At 33.9% G+C, this 21,123-nt stretch overlaps 1 protein-coding gene across 2 annotated transcripts in view; it reads right to left on the bottom strand.

The window, feature by feature from the left end:
* Positions 1–1,376: 1,376 nt before the first annotated feature.
* The window catches only part of LOC111142206 (early endosome antigen 1), a 115,359-nt gene continuing 95,612 nt past the window's right edge, over positions 1,377–21,123 (bottom strand). For both annotated transcript variants that reach the window (XM_022495233.1, XM_022495234.1), the window contains 8 exons: positions 16,723–16,905; positions 10,873–11,058; positions 9,480–9,611; positions 8,036–8,221; positions 6,820–7,058; positions 6,434–6,554; positions 5,717–5,815; positions 1,377–5,006 (listed from right to left, as the gene is read on the bottom strand). In XM_022495233.1, coding sequence (XP_022350941.1) covers positions 4,884–5,006; positions 5,717–5,815; positions 6,434–6,554; positions 6,820–7,058; positions 8,036–8,221; positions 9,480–9,611; positions 10,873–11,058; positions 16,723–16,905 — 1,269 coding nt within the window. In that variant the 3' untranslated portion in view covers positions 1,377–4,883. The remainder of the gene's footprint in view (positions 5,007–5,716; positions 5,816–6,433; positions 6,555–6,819; positions 7,059–8,035; positions 8,222–9,479; positions 9,612–10,872; positions 11,059–16,722; positions 16,906–21,123) is intronic.

The raw sequence follows: 21,123 nt of genomic DNA, 5'->3' as shown, positions 1-21,123 counted from the left end.
GCAGGAACTTTTAGCTATAAACCAAGCCAAGAGGAGGGCAATGGACTGGAACTAGACAATCTCTCAGGATTCCTTTTTAAAGTCCCATGAGTCCAGTAAATATTTATATGTATAAAGAACTAATTTTACCTTGAAATCTCATTTGAGGGAGAGAAAAACAGTAAATTAGCATCAAGATTTAAAACAGATTAAGAATACGCTATGTACAAAGAAATATTAACACTCCTGTGTCCATCACAGCACTATTTACGGTAGCGAAGAAGTGGAAGAAACCTTAATGTCCATCAGAGGATGAACAGATAAAGAAAATGCAATACACACATACAATGGAATACTTAAAAAGAAGGAAATTCTGCAACTTGCAACAATATAGACGAACCTTGGACATTATGCTAAGGGAAATAAGCCAGTCACAGAAAGACAAGTACTGTGTGATTCCACTGACATGAGGTATTGAAAATAGTCAAATTCACAGAATCGGAGTAGAACGTGGTTTCCAAGAGAGGGGAAAATGGGGAGTTACCAATCAATGGTATAAAATTTCAGCTAAATGAGATGAGGAAACTTTAGAGGTCTGCTGTACTATACACTGAAAAAGCTGTCAAAGAGGGTAAATCTTATGTTAGGCATTCTTACCACAATAGAATTTTAAAAAGAATACACTATATAAGGGTGCCTGGGTGGCTCAGTGGGTTAAATAAAGCCTCTGCCTTTGGCTCAGGTCATGATCCTGGGGTCCTGGGATCGAGCCCCACATCGGGCTCTCTGCTCCGCGGGGAGCCTGCTTCCTCCTCTCTCTCTGCCTGCCTCTCTGCCTACTTGTGATCTCTATCAAATAAATAAATAAAATCTTAAAAAAAAAAAAAAAAAGAATACACTATATATTTAAACTGAAATTCTATAAATCTCATAAAAGAACATATCTAATATATAATCTAGTAAGTCCTTAAGAACATACATATTAAACTTTTTAGAGGCAAGCACACATTAGAGTAAAATGAAAAAACACTTCGGGAACTTTGGTTCCCAGGAAAAACACAGTAAAAAATGATGGCTTACTGACTCTTTAAATGGTCACCTGGGTACTAAACTTAGATAAACAATGAAAGAAGGAATTACTTCAATATTGTTTATTTCTTTGTAGCTTATTAATTTTCCACAATAATGAATGCAATGAAAAGAGAATGTCCTAAGCAAAATGGCTTTAGTAATTTCTCTTCAAGTTATGAACTTACTACTCTAAGTTGAACATCAAAGCTTACCCCCTGCCTCCATCCAAGTAGAAAGTTCTAACATTCTGTAAATATATACAAAACGGTTACCGTTTTGTACTCTTTTTTAAATAGGCAAAATAATTTACAGTCACAGAATACAGCTACTAGAAAGAAACAGTTTTTTAATATCATCTTTAACAAATTAAAAAAAAACAAAAGCAACAATTCAATAAGGATCCTTCCATTGTTCTCTATACAGATTTAAATGCTGTTGTGTAATTTATCAGTTACATTTATAATCAATAACCTTCCACTCACTGAGTTTAGAAATTACAGTATTTACTGAGCTAAACTCTCTCACAAAAATAAGGCACAACTACATGATCACAAGTAGTAAACACAATACAAATAATGAATTGAAAACCTAAATGAGAAAATATTCATGCACAAGTTTCTATAGAAACTATGAATATATGATCCAGTTCAAGGAAGTACACAATGTCATATATATAACTGCATCATGTTACAATAAATTCATTACTTCTACACAGAAAGAACTTAGCTATTTCCAATTCTACTTTATACAATTTTACATGAATTTAGTAAGTTTATGCACAATATTCACATCTGCAACAATAACAAATTGATCATTAAAATTCAGGCAAAGGGCAATTAAGACACCATAATGTGTGGCACATTATAATTACAGAATACCATTCATCAAGCTCATGTCTAGGAATACTAAATTGATGGCACATTTAAATCTTACGGATCAAATAATCCATGGTTTTATAGCCAAAGTGCATTAAAAAAAATTGCTATAGTCAAATAGGTCATGAATATCAAAATATATGATCATAATTTGCTCTCCACTTAAAAGCTAAACATTTTTACGCAAATGCAAAGTTAAAAAAAAGTGGCTTCAAAGTTCTCAAAACTATAAAATAATCTTAAAGCCTTTCTAAGAGAGATGGGAAACTAACAAATTTGGCAGTTACTATTTAACATTACGGTGAGGAAACTATTAAACTAGCTAATTCCACATTAAGAGGTAGTTGAACAAAATGTTATTTGTACACTGCATTGAGGTCTTTGTGTTTGTTTCCCTCTTTTTTCTTCAAAATGAACTAATCCTATACCAGCAGCTTTCTCTTCTTCCTATTAAAGAAAATATGTAGGTATAGTTTATGGTACACTAACCCAGCAAAACTTGACTTTAATTCACATTTCTGTGCTGGGGTTTGGAATTTACTAACAAGTGATGCCAAAAGACTTTGCGTTAGAGCCAATAGCTCAGACATGCGAGTTCTAACTCATTGACAAATAGTACCAGCAAACATCTAAAATGTAGAGCTCAGAAGATGACTTTAATTAAAAGAAAAAGAAAATCCTTTCTGTTTCTAAAACATCTTAAATTAGTGAAAGTTAATAAACAACAACAAAGAAAAGGTTTCATTTCCAATATTATTAGTATAGTAGCCTGTGGTAAATTATTCAGGATCTATGAAATGAGATTAGCTAGATGAAAACTAGAAAATGACTCAAACACATATGATTTTATTTGTTGTCCCCACAATTTGGGGGGGAATATGTGGGTGAGGGGACAAGACAGGGAAAAGGCCTTCAGTGCACCCAATTAGGAGACGAAATGAACAAATACTTGAATCTATAATCCCATGAAGTTTTATGATCTTAAAACAAAAACAAAAACAAACAAAAAATGGTGCTATGAGTATCCATTTTTCCAAAGCAGAAAGTTCCTAAGTTTCATACTGTTTCTTATGTGTTAAAGTATAGAATTAAGACTATTTGAAAGGATTTATAAGTATATGAAAAGGCTCAAATAATTTTAGCTCAATTTATATTATCCAATTATTATTTTTAATAAAGAGTCACTGTATTTCTTCTTTATATAAGCTGAAGGATATATGTTTATACAAACTGAGGGCCTCAACCAGGGTCCTTAATAGCTACTGACGGCAAGACTTATTTAAATGGCTTTTTAAAAATAATTAAATGATTATATGACAATCTTTTTTAGTTCTTAAATGTTACAGGTAAAGCATAAACACAACTTTATTTCAGCATGACATGTGAAAGCAAGTGTATATGGTAAACCATTGCAAATGAAATATTAAGTCCCATCCTTCCCTGATAATACCAAATGATTACATTGCACAAACTGATAACTTTGTATTTTTTTCTCTAAAAAGAATAAGCCAATATTAATGACCTCTCTACAGATTTTTTCCAATTTGCCAAATGAGTAAGAACATAATAAATTAAAATTCAATTCCATTGTTCACCATACAAATAAGCTAACTTTTAATTATCCTTAATTAGCCATTCTGTTTCAGTTCTGATTATAACTTTGGGATTCCCACATACATTTGTTTTTGGTGATACTCTCCTCTCCAGCTGTTATTTCAAAGTAATTTCATACTAATATTTTTGTAAAATTAAAAGACTTGCCAGCTGATATGGAACCCCAAATTCAGAATCATTTTAAATTAAAGTCAAGTTCACAACTTTCAAAAATGTTTCCCTATTGGGTAAGAAGAAAATATAAAGTAGAATATTTAATATCTCCTTACCATTTGTATTCATTTATGCAGATAAGACTAGAGCATTATCAGTTACTGGCTTTAAGATGCAAAATTATAAAACAATAGTGAAGCTGAGCTATGCTTAGAAAAGGTTAAACCAAATAAAAGGAAAACAAAGATCCATTAAAAAAGCAAACTCAGATTCCCAAAGATGCAGGAGAGACAATATGAAGGTATAATATAAAGGCTAATCTCAGAAAACTTTCCTCTTACAAGAAACTGAGAATAGAACCATTATACAATTTCTATTATTCATCCTCCAACTGGGGGGTGAGGGTGAGAGGTTTTCTAGAATTCCTAATTGAGAATATGTGAGAGTTTAAAAGTTAGATAGAAAAAGACAAAGAAAAAGAAAAATTAACCCTAATCTTTAAAATACAACCCACCCCAGGATAACCATAAAGTAAGCAAACTGATTTTACAGAGGTTTTCATAAAATCTACCCAAGAGAATTTAATCAATATTGTTAAAACAAAAACCATGTTCAAATTCATGGTTAATACATATTTCAACATAAACTGTATTCAGAATACTTGAGTAGTAAATTTATAACATAATAATGCAACTGAGCTATGAACCTATATGTAAGAAAAAAAAAGAAAGTTTTATAGTTCTGTGCATGACTTCACAAAGAGTATTTAATATAATTAATGTGCTATTGTGCAACATATATCACCCATGTACATTTTTGTATCCTAAATTTGGGAGAAAGAAGTAAGCTATGGAACTGTATTCATGTCACTTGTGAACAATGAAATTATATTTAAAAAAATACATTGCTATTTTCTGTCCAAAGTTTATTTACATTTCATTGGCTAATTCTAAACTTGGCATGAAAGCTGTTCCAGGGGTTAAATGGAAAAAAATAATGAAAGATGAGCCCAAGTCTCACAAAAATAGAAGAGTTTTACTTGATATTGATAACATTCCAAAATATATGAATTCTAATTTGGTCTAATATTGCAACCACTGTCCAAATCAAATAGTAGTCCAAGACCTCTATTAAGTGCATTTATTAAAAATCTAATGTTAGTGTAATACTACTCCAACATTGTGATAACCATTATCCTTGCAAGTCATTGAAACATGCATCACAGACACGAACAGGCTTCTTGGAAGAAGGAGTTAAGGCATTTTTGGCTGAACACTCAGCACAGAAGATATTTCCACATTGTCTGCAGTGATGCTGTAAATGACAAAAATTAAACAATTTCAAGCATAAAAACTATACCAAAAGCATTATGAAACTATAAGACTACTGCAGACTGTACTGTGAAGGTATATTAATTTTCAAGTGATTAGTATATTATTTAAAAATATACCATTTCAGTATGTCAATTTAATCCCTTAATCTGAATGTTTCCTATTTACAGATACTATGCTAAACATTGTATATGGCATTTATCATGGAATTCTCAAAAGAACCTTAAGAGGCATCTAAAAAGTGATAATAAAGCATCTCATCCTACCAGGTGCAAACCATTCCTATTTGCCAAGTGTTTTAGGCATAATTTCATCAATTAGAATATAAACCTGAAACATAACATGGTATTATTTAGAAAAAAAGTTTTTTTAATCTCTGCTTTTTCTTTAAAAGAACCCAATGATGACTAAAACATATGAGTTTAATCCTGGCCCACTGGTTCAGAAAATGATTATTCCAGAGAGTAACTCAATAGAAAGGCAATGACTAAATCTAAAACTAAAATCGAAACACATATGCTGATCAGAAACTATACTGCATAAAATTTAATGATTCTATATAGCTGTAAAGTAAATCAACAAATAGAAAATGTTTTTAATCTGTCAAATGCAAGATTATGTTGATGGTTAAAACATTAATTGATACTGAGAAATAAAATTCAGAACCATAGCAATATGAATAAAATAATTTACCCGTCTCACTGTTACTGAAAAGCCTTTCCCACAGGCCATACAGTTTTGTACTTCATTGTCTTCAGCCCATTTCCTATTTAACGCTTGTGTGTGTTTGATCTATTAAAACAAACAAACAAACAAACAAACAAAAACAAGTGCTAGTACATATAACATTCAACATTTTGAAGAATGATGCATAATTTCTAATTTGGTGCCCAACTTTTATAAAATTTTGACTTATAGGCACCATGGGATAAAATTTTAAATATCCAAAATACTTTGGTCATTTTCCATCATCAAAAGTTGCTAAATTCTTAAGCTGAATGACCAAAAAAAATAAAGTAAATCAAATTTTAGTCCTCAAAGGCACTGGTAATTTCTAATCCTTAGTGATTTCCCATCCATTCTAACCTTAATGATCAATCCTTTCTGGGCACCAAGCCCATCACTTCTTTATTAATTAGTGACTCAACTATTCCTTGATGTTTCTGAATTTTCCCAGTACTGACAATTCATGAATGACAAGGCTTTCTCACTAATCCCAGGGTTCTCTCAGACAAATTCTTTATCCCTTTTATTTAACTATCCATAACACACACAATACCGCTACAAAGAAAGTAACCACTCAAAAGTATTTACTAAATATCGGAGATTTCTTTTAAAGACTGAAAATGTGCTTTTCCCTAAGAGTTAATTCTAGACTGAAAAACAGCCTCACGTTACCAGATGACTTACTTGAAGGGACTGATTTTCTCTGCCCAGTTCCTGCACTGCTGCAGTGGTATTATCCAGCTTTCTTTGCAATTCTAGGACTTTGGTTTGAAGCTTTTCTATTTCACCTTCTCCTTTAAGGCATCTAGAATAGATTGCAAAGAGATCATTAAATTTTTTTAATGATAAAGATCCTTCTAGAACATACATAATAAACTACTTCAGTAACTTCAAATATAATACATGAATTTCAACTATGACTGCTTTAAGGGTTAGTTTTTAAATGGCTACATAAATACCTACAGGACCCATGCATTTTTCTCAAGACTTGTATTTTTTAAAATGAGGAAAAAGACCATCTTTTTGTCACTTAGAATGGAAATAAACTAATTTGACTAGACATCGATCACCTTTCTAGTAGTGCTCTCCTTTCATCCTGATTATTCTGAACTGTGGCTTCTAACACTGCAATTTCACCCCGTAAGTCGTCCGTCTGTTTCTCAAGCTCACTGACTCTCCGTTGACTGGACTGCCACTCCTTCTTTACAGTCCCTAAGTTTTCATTTAATGCTGTAATCTGCATGGTAAGTTTAGCTTCATTTTCTTCATGCTTTTTCATTCCTATTTCTTTTTCTTTTATTTCAGAATGCTGAAAAAGGAAGAACAGTGAGAAAAAAAACCCATTACAAAAGTAATGCAAAATAAATTTAATTAGCTACTGAATTTAAAATAATGGCAACATAAATAATATTACTTCTTCAGGAAAGAAGGCAGGAGAATGTATTTCATTTTACACTAATAAAACTAATTCCAAAAACATCTGTGTAATCTGAACTGGCTCAAGGCCATTATGCTGAAATGATGGTCCGCAAGCTTCTTATAACACCAATGAACATACAGCAATTTGAGATATTTTCCTTTTCTCATTAGCGCAGAGGAAGAACACATAGTTAAGGATAGCAAAGGGCCCTGGACGCAAAGCTGGCTTATCCATCTCAAATTCCACATGCATCTTTTTGTCTATCAACCTGCCAAAAACCGAACAAAACAAAACAAAAACAAAAAAACAAAAAAATACAAACCCTTCAGATCACCGTGTGAACTTGAAATTGCAAACCTTCAACTAAAACATTCAGCATTCAAGTTACGGGGGAATATCTGGACTTAATTCAATAGAGGAAAGCCAGATGCTTCCCATTTTGGCATGCACAATTTAGGGAAGGAAAAGTAGACTTTGGTCATCAAAATTCCAAACTGAAGTTTCCGTTCTCCCTTATCAACATTCACTTGGACTAAACAAATGAGTTTAACATCATTAGCAATCCATGCCATTTACCTCAACCTACACAATTGTGGATTTGTTTGTTTTTCTGGCACTGAAAGGTTTTCATTTTTTTGAATTAAGTTTTATTGAATTTTTATTTATATAAACCAAAATATAATTACAGACTAAAATAGTTCCAAATACATGCCAGCTCTTTAAACAAATCAGATCTCTTTTCTCAATCAAAAATTAAAATGCTAGGTAAGAGCATTTAAATCCTAACTTCTAAGAAAAATCCTCTGTTATTGGATTGACTTACAAAATCAATCTCAAAACACACTCCCCACCATAAAATTACTGACCAGTTTAGCTTCCTTCTCAGTAAATTCTTTCTTCAGTTCCTCTTCTTCCTTTTTCACCTGTTCTTTTAGCATTTGCTGGTTTTTCTTCTCCTGCTCAAGGGTTGCCTTCAAGGAATCTACTTTCCCTTGAAGTTCTAATTTCTGCTGAATCAAAAGCTGCTTGGCATCCTTAAGATTTGTTACCTCCTATTGAAAAAGGCCAAAAATAAATCATCCTTTATGGTAAACGTTTCCAAATGTAGCTGAAATTTAGACAAGTTATCATAAAAATACATACAATATGAGTTTTAATCTCTCCTCTTAGGAGATTCTTAAAGTTCACTATTTTAAACAATTGGTTTAAAAGATGAAAGATTATTTACTTCCTGCTCAATAAACATTTAGATTCAAGTAATAACTTTACATGCATATTTTGATTCAATTACGGAAAAACTCCTACCCCCTATTTTCCCTTTCTTCACTTAGCCAGCATTCATTGGTCACTGCTTAGGCATCACACACTGTGTTAGTTTTTAAGAAGACATATAGAGATGAATTATATACATTACCTTTACGGAAGTCACAGTATATAAGAATATAATGATATAAAGAGATAATTAATTATAAACCAAAATGGTTAAGTATATTGGTAGACATAAAAGGTAGTGAGAGCACTCAAGAGAGAATTTAACCTTTCTCTAAGAAATTTAATAATTTTTTACAAAGCAAATTATAGACAATTGGTTTTTTCAACTGATACCCTATTATTCTTATGACAGGAAAAATGTTCAGAACAGATTATTAAAAAATTTAGGAAAGAAAAACAATTGAAAAAACACAATCCCATAAAAATCTTAGTTTTAGACTCTATTTTTTAGCTTACTATCTATAAACATCATTTTCTAAATCAATAGCTCTTCTTTTTATTTTTTGAACTAGGCTCCATGTCCAGCATAGAACCCAAGGTGGGGCCCAAACCCGTGACCCTAAGATCAAGACCTAAGCTGACACCAAGAGTGGGATGTTTAACCAAATGAGACACCCAGGTGCCCCCCCAACTTTTTAAAAAATTTATTTATTTAATTAGGCTCTACAACCCAGTATGGAGCCCAATAGAGGGCTTGAATTCACAACCCTGAGATCAAGACCTGAGCTGAAATCAAGAGTAGGACACTTAAACCAACTAAGCCACCCAGGTACCCCTAAATCAATAGCTCTCTTGATTACCATCTCAACAAATCTAAACTTTTAGAGTTACTTTGCTTTATTCAGTAAGCTAAAAACATAAGTAACATAGTTTCAATATATGTATACAGATACTATGCAGCACAACAGTGAGAGCATTTGTCAAAATGACAGAACAACACGTCTGGCACATAGCAGGTTTCCAATAATATATGTATTTTTTTAATTTAAATGACAATAATACAGTACAGATGGAAGAACAATGATTATTTTAACATACCTTTATGCTTTCTTGCTTGTGGGACTTGAGTTCTTCACTCAATTTAACAATTTCTTTTTCCTGTCTACACTTAATTTCCTCTATCTCTGCCAATTTAGATTTTTCATTTACTAGTTCTTTCTCTTTCAGTGACTGTAAAAAAATAATTTATTAAAAAGTAATTTTAAAATACTTAACTGGAAATCAATGTAATAAAATAACTACAACTATTTATGACACGGTCTCTGCCCCTTTCGACCTAAGTTAACTTGAACAAACTACTTACCTTCACTTGCCTCTGTGTCATTATTTATACAATGTGAACAACAGTAAGATCTTTATAAGCATTAAATAGTTAATGTTAATACCATAAAATGAATAGTGTCTGGCCAAAGTAAGAACACTATAAAATTTAGCCAAAACTACCATTCTTTAATGCTGTTATTATTACTATTATTACCAGAAATATCTTCATTTAAGGCACCTACGTAGTGATATTACATATTATCTAATTTGATATTTATACTAAATAGCTCTTTTTAACCCTCATTTGATAATAAAGGAACAAAGGTTCAGAGAAGTTAAATAAGCTATTAGCGATGCAGTCAAAACTGTAACAAAGTCTGACTGATCCAAAGCCCTTGCAACTAAAGGCCTATATGGTATAGTTGTCTCAAAATTTTCTAAATTTGAGGCACGAATCACGAATATCATGTCAGCTTCAAACTCCCACCCCAACAAAAACATCCCCCAATTTTTTAAATTAAAGAGACTTTCAAGAATTGCACAATTAAGATATACCAATGAACTTCCGGAATTGTAAACTTCAGAATGATATCCTATCAGCTGATAAAAATAATGTGATTTCAACTATGAAGCCAGAAATAAAATGCTTCCTAGAATCCAAATTTCTCTTTCATATAGTACTTTAACTGACTTTTAAATGTATTGGTCATATAATAGAAGGCTTTCAACTCTATAATTTAGCACATTTATGTAAAATATACTCGAACTTCCCTTAGAAAGACCTGGCTCTGAATTCTAAGAATTATAAGCTAAGAATTACTTCTAGACCTTTTTCTTTCATTCACACACTAGAAAATGTTATATAAGATAGTTGTGGAGCTATAACACCTGTTTTTAAATAACCAGAGGTCCATGGTATGAAAAAGATTTGTAAAACTAAAAAGAGCAAAAAGAAAAATGAGTAGAAATGATAAAGGAGCTATTAAGAGTACTTCATAGCATCAAAAATCCAATGATCACAAGTATTTTATCAGAAACCAGAAGTCCATCTAAGGAGAGCTGCTGCTGAAGATAAAGGTGACGCCTGTATCAGGTAAGAGATTTGACTAGATGATTTCTAAGGCCATTGTAACTCTCAGATTCTAGATTTAGTCAGAAAATGAAATACCTTTTCTTTTTGGACATCTTGTAGTGTTTTACACTGCTCCTTCAACTGCTGTTCTTTCTTTGCTGATTCCTGCTCCAATGTAGCCTTGGCAGTTTTGAGTTCTTGAATCAATTTATTTTGGTTTCCAATTTGATTTCTGTTTGAAATCAAGTCCTCCTGTGCTAGAGAAAGCTTCTCTTCTACAGACTTATAAAAACAATTTCCCCAAATTATTATATGTCTTTTTTTTTTATTTTAGCAAATTTCAACAGAAACAACAGTTAGCATAAGCACAGTAGGAAGCAATATACTATAAAAAGATAGCTTGTTATGTCTTTCAGTAACATTAGATAAAAAAGAAAGAACACTAGACAACTCTTTTAACTCTCCTGCCTACGGAGAACAGTTTAGTGTAAAATATTTAATAAAACTGAAGCAATTCCAAAACCTTTAGAAATCGCCTGTAAGTATTACCGGCTAAGTGGTATTAAGGAATATTATATAAGAAGGGACTGTATTAAACACACTCAGAATATATATAAACATATATGTATATATATATTTATTTATATTTATGTGTGTGTGTGTGTGTGTGTGTAATTAGAAGATATGGGGAGACATGAAAAAAAGCAATTTAAAAGGAGATGTAGTTAAATGCTACATTACATATATATATATGTGTTAGAGGAACTATGATGTCCCGTGACATGCTGAAATTTTAGTAAACAGAAAGGGTTTTTGTCATGGAGTGAAAAAAACTATATTTCACATCTGCTAACCTGATTAAGTGAATCAAAAGAATAAACTCTACCAGACATCTGAGGCTCTATTTCTGACAAGGATATTAGCCCAGCCTCTTAACTTCCCATCTACGTGGTAGAAGTAGTGTTGTTGGTCAACACTGCCCATAGTTACCGACTGTTCCAAAACCCAAATATTTTTTGAAGACAAAGCTAGTGAAAAGGGAAAACTTTTTGACCTATTAGGTTTCATTTTGGAGTAGATATGGCAACAGGTGGGTAATGGAAAATGGCAGGAATCTTGACACTCTCAGTTGCAACTACAAAATATCAGCAGAGAAGAAAAGGAACTCTAAGATGCTCTCCCACCATCTGGAAGAAGTTCATCTTTCTTATTCTGGCGATACAGTTCCTTTGAACAGGAGGCAGAAGATATAATCTAGCAAAGATCCCTGCGGGCAAGGCTCAGCTATAGTAAGCATTCAATGAAAAAAAAATAGATGAAAAATTTTAAAATGAAGACCTTATTTAAGGAGTTCTCAAGCTTCCTGAAAGAGAAAGTTTATTCCTTACACATAAATCCAGTTCAGAAGTCTTTCTGATATAAATGAAATTTCGATTTCCAATGGCTTTTAGTGAACACTAAAAACTCTACGGCTCCTTTTTCAAAAATCTTAAAGTCATGAGTCCTTCACTAACCAAGCAGCTAACCATTAATTGAGTGTACTCCTAAGGTAGACAGGGGGGTAAAAGATAGTGCTTAACTTAAAGAAATTGACTCTGTAGCCTGAAAAGCAGAACCAGTATGTAAAATGGAAGCTGTATGTGCTAGGAGAGCATTTGCCATGCATCAAATGAAAAGAAAAACAATGAACTCCATCTAGAATGTGTTTACAGAAGGCTCCATGGTACATGTGAGAACTGGCATAAGCATCACAAAGGGATTTCAAGTAAAAATAACAAAATTTGACAAAGCCTAGCCCATATAGTTTACAGCAATTGTCAGCCAACAGAGGTCCTGATCTAACACTAAATACCGAGGCTCGCTAGAGCCTGTAGTTAACAATCTCTACCCAAAAGAATTCCAAAGTGCCCCTGGTATAAATAAATCCAATAAAAATTTAAATTCCCAAAAACCCAGTGACTAAATGTTTAAAGTCAAGCTCAAAATTTTCACTATTCTTTTCAGAAGATGCCAAGACATGTTGCTCTGTCTTGTCTCTGAATATTCATCTCTGCCATTCAGTGATAATATTGCCATGCATTTATCTTTCTTGTTGAAGGCCACATTATTTTCATCTGTTCAGCATCTCTTCCCTTAGGGAACTCCCCCTCCCACTGAATGGTTTTGTGGGCCTATCATTAAGCCACTTACTCCCACAAATCCCTGAGTAGATCAGCTACCAACCCTGACACTGAATACCACAATCACATTACAGTAGTGTAGCTGAAAAGGAATTTCTGCAGTGTTCTGTGGTAGCTACTGTTCTTGTCTGCCCAAGAATTTTTCCTTTCTTCTTTCAAAATAAAACTTAAAATTTTATTACTTCTTCTTGATCCCTGATTAAATGACATAAGGAATGGTATAGGCTAAAGGTTTATATTTAATTCTAAACTTATTATCCTAGAATTTTTGCCTCACTTGGGATACAAAATTTAAATTAAATTCCACTTCTACCTTCCTTCAACAGTAAAGACTAGCACACAGCATAGCCAATTAATTTGAAAAATCTAGTCAACAAACATAAGTATTTCACAAACAATCCAGCAGATGGGGCTAAAGGCATAGATCAGGCAGCCTGTCTTCCATTCTACTGGTATCTTGAAGCACACAATCAACCCACCGATGGCAGCCTAGACTCAGGTAGGTGTCATGTTACAAAGTTCTCAACCTCTCCCTTCTCACTTCTGTGCAATAAGATCATATAACATTCTTGAAGCAAAAAATAATAATAATAAATAAATAAATAATGGCTAATAACCATCTCTTATTCTGGTCCATAAGTATCATTTGAAGTTCTCTAGGAATTTTTCTTTTAACTTCCTAAGTAATTCAGATACTTTGGGAAGCATGAATAATAGAATTAAGCAATATTCTATTTTATATTTAAAAATCCTAGTGAAATAATGATAAAAGAGTAAAGGGCTATGAATTAGAAGAACTGAGATTTAATCATGGTTCTGTTATTGGGCATCTCTAGGACTGTCACAAACCACACCAGATCTCAGTCTCAGCTGCAAAATGATGCTTTGGAATAGAGGATCTATCCATGCCTCTTAACAATTGAGAAACTCCTCAGCAGCCTTATCCCTATGCCTTTCTCTTCTTGTCCAAACATTTGAATTTTTCTTTCAACATATAAAATTATTAGTAGCTGATGTAATTTTCAAGCATAATAAAAACAGCTGTTAGCTTAAAGAATATTGACCTAAGAGATCTAAGTCCTGTCACCATGTCATGCTTTTGGGTAAATAATATATCTGCCTGAAAAAAACAAAAACAAAAACAGTGTGATTTCTATAGGACTTGTGCAATCAATCCTTAAGCTTCATTTCCTTGATCAGCTGAACATCCTTCTAATTCATCCACATTCTCATCCATACTGTTACTGCCCAGGCCACCATCACGTGTACCTGGACTCTGCCAAGTGTCCTCTCCACTCTCCACACTCAGCCCTGCTGCTCCACAATGCATTCCTTATCCTCCACCAGTCACTGGCCTAACCTACAGATCTGAGCATAGCTTTTCTGTGGTCCCTACTGCCTTTAGGATAAAGTCCAAACTCTTCCACAGACCTTCCCTGACTTTCAATAATGTTACAAAGAAAAAAATACCAATAATATAAAGCTACTTAGAGAGTACAGCAAGTTAAGACTTTCTAAACATCAGATGGTATTTTTTCTTGTAACAACTCAGCACTAGGAAAATTCTTTGACCCAAGTTTCCTATTTCTTTGTCAAATCATTAATTACCACTGGTTCCTTCAGTTCCCTTGTGGCCTGTCTGTAATCAGTCCTCTGGTTTCACCCAGTCTCCCCCATTCATCTTTTCTGCTCCATCCTCTTGAATTTTAAGCCCAGTCTAATCAATTAACACCTTGATTAATGGAATTTATGGAGAAAGGGAGAGAGCCTCTTAATTAATCTCCCTACCTAATTTACCCAGAACCAATCCAAGCTGTCTATAAACCTCTTTCAGGTTAAGTTGTCCAAAGTACTATTTTCTTCATATTATTCCTTTGCTTGTACTCTGCGTTTCCACCCCCCTCCCAAATATAAAGTCCAATCATTCTTGTTAGGCATCTAAGATACTTCATGATTTGATCCCAATCTTTTTTAACTTAACCTCCAAACCCACAACAGCATGCTAGCCTCCTGGCTCTGCTCATTTCCACTGCAGCACCTTTTCTCAAATGTGCCAGAGTTAAATAACCTTTCTTAGGACTCTCTATATATTCAAATACTATATAACCTTGAGAACCTGTTCAAATTTTACCTCCTTCTTAAAGCCTTCCCTATAACAGCTTATGGTAACATATAGACATACTATATTTATACATATTATATATAAATATCTTGTGATTGTCAACAAAATTTTTCAATAATGTACTTTAAATTAAACAAAAAAACCAAACAGGAAAAAAAGAAAAAGCATAGTATTTCACCATGACAAAAAGAGAAAGAAAGAGAAAGACAACTAGCTGGATCATCTGGGAGATGTTCCATTTACCTTAGAGAACTCATACCTTAATGCTACATAAAAATTATCCTTTTCCCACATTCTTCATTTTAATAAACATGATACTTTAATCAAATAGTACTGTCAAGAACAAGGTTTCCATATATGTTTAGGTTATTAAGTTTACTTTGAGCTAAAATCTCCTAATTTTAATCATTAGATATTCTGGTAGTCTTGGGAAGTTGACCAATATATAAAGCTAAAGTCAATATTGCCTGACAACCAACAGTAAAATTGCTTGCATTTTCAAAAATCCTTAGATTTTCCTAATAAAGTCCTTTTTATTTTTTTTATATTTTTTAAATTAAATTAATTAACATCTAATAGACTACTGGTATATCCTTAGATTTTTCTAATAGAGTCTTTTTTATATTTTTTAAATTAAATTAATTAACATCTAATAGACTATTGGTTTCAGAGGCACAGGTCTGTGATTCATCAGTCTTATATGATACCTAGTGCTCATTAAATCACATGCCCTTCTTGATGTCCATCATCCAGTTACCCCATCCCTCCAACCTCCTCCCCTTCAGCAACCCTCGGTTTGTTTCCTATGATTAAGTCTCTTATGGTGTGTCTCCCACTCTGGTTTCATCTTATTTTATTTCTTCCTCTCTTCCCCTATGACTGTTTTGTTTCTTCAATTCCATATATCAGTGAGATCATTCAGTAACTGGCTCTCCCTGTTTGGCTTATTTCACTTAGCATAATACCCTCTAGTTCCATCCACGGTGTTGTAAATGTCAAGATTTCATTTTCTGATGACTGAGTAGTATTCCATTGTATATATATATACCACATCTTCTTTATCCATTCATCTGTTGATGGACATCTGGGCTCTTTCCATAGTTCGGCTATTGTGGACATTGCTGCTATACACACTGGGGTGCAGGTGCCCCTTCAAATCACATTTGTATCTTTGGGGTAAATACTCAGTAGTGCAATTGCCGGGTCATGGGGTAGCTCTATTTTCAACTTTTTGAGGAACCTCCATGCTGTTTTCCAGAGTGGCTGTACCACTTGCATTCCCACCAACAGTGTAAGAGGGTTCCCCTTTCTCCACATCCTCAAAGGCCATCAAACAGCAGTCCTTCTTAAAAATTACCTTTTTACGTAAAGACAGCAAAGTCTTTAGATAAGCTTAAAATATAGCAGTTAACATACTTCCAAATTATTTTACTGTTACAGATGTTATTTTTAAATTGCCTATATTTACATATGTATGTTGTAATAACATAAAACAATTTAATTTTTAAAAAGCATGTAACTCCAAAAATAATAATAGAAAACAATCATGATATTCCATAAATACTAACATTCTCTTGCCATCTGGACTCAGTCATTTATGTCTATAAACAACTTACTCCATTTTTGTAATATATTTTACTATACCTTAAGATCTTGCCTGGTGGCAAGAAGCTCAGATTCCTTCCCATAGAAGTCAGACTGAAGCTGTTTTAGATTTTCCTGACTTTTTTCATAGGTATTTTGTAACACTGACATTTTCTCTTTCTCTGCTGCAAGTTCCCGGGCTGCTTGTGTTGACTGCTGCTGTAGTTTACTCTCAAGCTCTGTCTGAAACATACAATAGTCATTTAGAACAGTTGCATATAGAAAACCAGTTACAAATATAAAATGAAATCTACACAACTAAGAAGATTCCCGAGAACAAGTTTAGTAGTATTTATGCCTGAAAATTCTTCTTTAATAAAGAGTAACTCACCTTATAGTTTCAAACTTAAAGATGTACAAAATACAAAATCCAGCAAGTCCCAATTTAAAAACCAAAAAATAAAAAAGCATTAAATACAGAAAAAAAGCATTTCACTGGGAAGTATCGCTATCTCAGGAGACTGAGAGTAACAGCCACATTCTGACAGAAGATGCAGTGTTAGATGCTTTAGAAGACATAATTTAAGGTTGAACTAATGGAAATTTCTACATGAAAGAAATGAAAAAGTCCTTATTGTATTAAAGTACATCATATCTACTCCTTGAAATTCCAGAATAACTTGGGAAATTTCTACAGGTCATCTTTATTAATAGCAAGGCAGAAAAAGGAAATCTTGCAAAGGCCTGACTCCTCCAAACTCTAAACTTGTCTTTAGTCTTTAAGAAGATTCAGGAGATATGTACAAATTATGACATAATTAAGTTATATGTGTGTACAGTATGAAAATAAGCACTTGGCTTTTAAAATAAATACACAACTTCAGTGAAACTTCTGTTGAAATGCCCAATGACCCCTTGCTCCAAAACCCAACATTCACGTCCTTGTGCACCTCTTACTTAACCTCCCAGCAGTACTTGAAATAGCTGATATGTTCCCTCCTACAAACATTTTTCAACCTGGTTTCCAGGGCACCTTGTACATTAGGTTCTCCACCTATCTCATTGGTCATTCCTTCTTTAAATCTTTTACTAGCTCCTCTTCTTTTGTTTGGTCTCTAAATATTCTAGGACCCCAGGATTCTGTCCTGTCCTCCTTTTATTCTATAAACAGTCTCTTTCTAGAAGAGCTCAACTACACTCATGGCTTTAAATATCATTTATTTACAGTTGACTCCTGAACTATGTCTCTAGCCCCAACCTCTCTGCCTGAACTCGGGGCTCATTATGATCAAGTACTTCCCTGACAACTCTAATCTACTTCAATGACTGACAGAATCTATCTCAAGTAGAACTCTGCTCATCAAAAAGCTGCTACTTTCCCCCCATAAATATGATCATCTACCCACCTGCACAAGCCACAAACATAGAATTATTCTTGATTCCTCTTTCTATCGTCTCTCATCATCTAACCTATCAGCAAGTCCCGATGACTCAGCTTGCAAAATATATTCCCAACCATCCACTCCTAAAACTTTAGTTCATGCTATCACCATGTACTGCCTGGACTACTGCCAACAGTTTTTCATTGCCTTCTCTGCTTGCTCCTTTATCTCCCCATAATCAGATTGCACCAGTCTCTGCTCAAAATTCCCCAACTGATTCTAACTATCCTTAGAACAAAGTATATCATTCTCTACTGTCTTATAATCCATATATTTGCATGTATATGCTTTGGCCCCTATCTCTCTGAGCTCATTTCACATTCTTCTTCTTCTCTCCCTCTATACTTAATCTATGTTGGTCTTCTGTTTTTGGAAAATACCAAGCTAGCTCTCCAGTTTAAGGTCTTCGTACTAGTTGTCTCCCTGGACCTTTGTACAAACAGCTCTTGACTTCATGTATCAACTCAAATCTCTTCAGAGAGGTTTCTTTGATCACCCAGCCTTTAGTAGGACTCTGTCCTATCACTGGCTTTCACATCACCCTGTTTAATTTCTTCCCCAACAAAGTGTAAGCTCCATGAGAACAGGTTCCTTGTCTGTTCGTGGCTATATCTCCAACACCTAAAATTGTGCCACAGCATAAAACAGGTGTCTAGTAATACTTCTTAAATGAATGAATGACAAACAGATTGGAGGTGGAAAAGCCTGGGATGACTATTAATAAGCTATTGTAATAGCCTGTATAGGAGAACAAAATAGCCTGGACTAAGACCGTGGCCCTAGGAAATGAGAAAAGGGGATGCATTCAAGAGAGCCAGGATGCAGACTGACTGGAGGTCATGTTAATACCTATGGAAGAAATGGGGTTTGACCTCTCTATATGTTATAACATCCCATGTCACCTCCTTTTCATTTCCTCTAGTTTAGATTCTTCATGATGAAGAATTCCTGGACATCTTTTTTCACCTTGAAGACTATACTGGTCTTACATATTTTCTTTTATAGAATACTACTTCTTTGCTTTAACATTTCCCCCCCAAAATCTAGTTTTCTTTCTCTTTAATCACCTTCATGGCTCTCAACTAAGCCCTCTGCAAAGTCTCAGTAATGACCATAAAGGCCTTTGGGCTCATATTTGAGACTTCATTATCTTTACTCTGACAGACTGATTGATTCATTCGTTTATAACAATTACTGGCTGGCTTATTTATCAAAGACACAGTTCTCCAACTTTGAGGAACTCAAATATATTAGTGGGGAATTTAAAAAAAAAGGATCAATGCAACAGTTTGATAATTGTTTTAATAGAAGTAAACCCAAACTTCCAAAGGAGAATACAGGAGGGTCAGTCATTTACAATTCACCCTTCACAAACTGACCAGTTTTTGCTCTAAAATGGGTCTGATCACATTCCTCCCTTCTTAAAAATCTTTAATACTCCAATATTAAAATTTTAAAGTGGAAACAATGATACAATATCTACTGTAATCTGACTTCATCCAGTTCTGTTGCCTTATCCCTCCCCTCACTTCTCCATTTACCATGCACTCCAACAGCTAATGTTCTATAACAACATTTTCTAAGTCTTGGAAACATTGGTAATATTGTTTTAACTCCCTGAAATGTCTAATTTACTTTTTTAAACTTTCAAAATTATAATCATCTCCAAAAGCCCAATTAAAATGCTAACTCCCTAGAAAGCCAGTCAAAATTTCCATTAAGTTCTATTTTTCCATATTTCTGTTTAAGTTCTTATTTCATTCTCCCTTATACATTATTTTTCTTTATATACCTATATCCTCATTAAATTATAAGCTCCTTGAGAGCTGGGGGCCCTATCCTGTTCATTCTGTATTCCCACAATAGATTTCAAATAAAGTTGGTGCAGGGGCCACTGACTTACTTGCAAGATCCTACTTGCAGGATCCTTGATCAGCAGCTCCCAAACAATCATATATATCCAAAATGTGTGTGTGTATGTGTGTGTGTGTGTGTGTGTGTGTGTGTGTGTGTGTGTGTATGTGTGTTATATAAGTGCATACACATACGTATCTATATCCATTTAAACATTATGTTTATTTTTCCTGTTTCATTGTGGGCCAGTGACTGTCAAGACCATCACTGAAGAGTTGACCATGCACATCGACACACTTAGATCATAGTTTGCTATACTTCCATATGATAGCCAACAAGTATTTTGCTTCTATATTGCACTGGGCACAGTACTGCATATTTTAAATACATTTTCTCAATCTTTACAACAACTCTACAACTCCATTTTATTTAGCTCAGAAAGATGACTCCCCCACGACCATAAACCTAATGTGTATCACATGAAATTTAAATTCAGCTCTGCCTAGCTCCAAAATTTATCCTGCTTTCCATGTTACAGTGCTCCTCAACAAAACCAAATTATACTTGCCTTTTAATGATTCTCTAGTTACTCTAAATTCAAAATCTAATTTTGGTTTTGACTAATTTTGATTTGACTAACCTGGGAGGCTTAGTTGGTTAAGCGTCTGCCTTTGGCTCAGGTTATTATCCCAAGGTCCTGGGATCAAGCCCTGCATCAGGCTCCCTACTTAGTGGAGAGTGTGCTTCTGCCTCTGCCCCTCCGCTCCACTCAGGTTCTCTCTCTGGCTCTCACTCTCTCTCTCTCAAATAAATAAAATATTTTTTATAACAATATAATTTATAGCAACTGGTTATCCACCAACACTCTCCAAAATGCTATCCTTCCCAAGTTTAAAAAATGTGCTCCTTATTTTAGCATCCATATACTAACATAAATTAAGTATAGCCATATCTGAATGTTTGTGCCCTGAAGCCTAAATCCACAATGTGATGGTACTTGGGGTGGGACCTTTAGGAGGCCATAGGTCATGGGGGTATAGCCCTCATGAATTAGTAATTAGGGATTAGTATCCATAGAAGAAGAAACATAAGAGACATAATCTCTCTCTCAGCCATATGAAGATACAGCAAAAAAGCATCTGTCTAGGGGCACCTGGGTGGCTCA

The sequence above is a fragment of the Enhydra lutris genome, unplaced genomic scaffold (genome assembly GCF_002288905.1).
Source record: "Enhydra lutris kenyoni isolate GAN:26980312 unplaced genomic scaffold, ASM228890v2 scaffoldscaffold7, whole genome shotgun sequence".
Taxonomy (NCBI): domain Eukaryota; kingdom Metazoa; phylum Chordata; class Mammalia; order Carnivora; family Mustelidae; genus Enhydra; species Enhydra lutris.
This window is presented reverse-complemented; position numbering and strand designations above follow the sequence as displayed.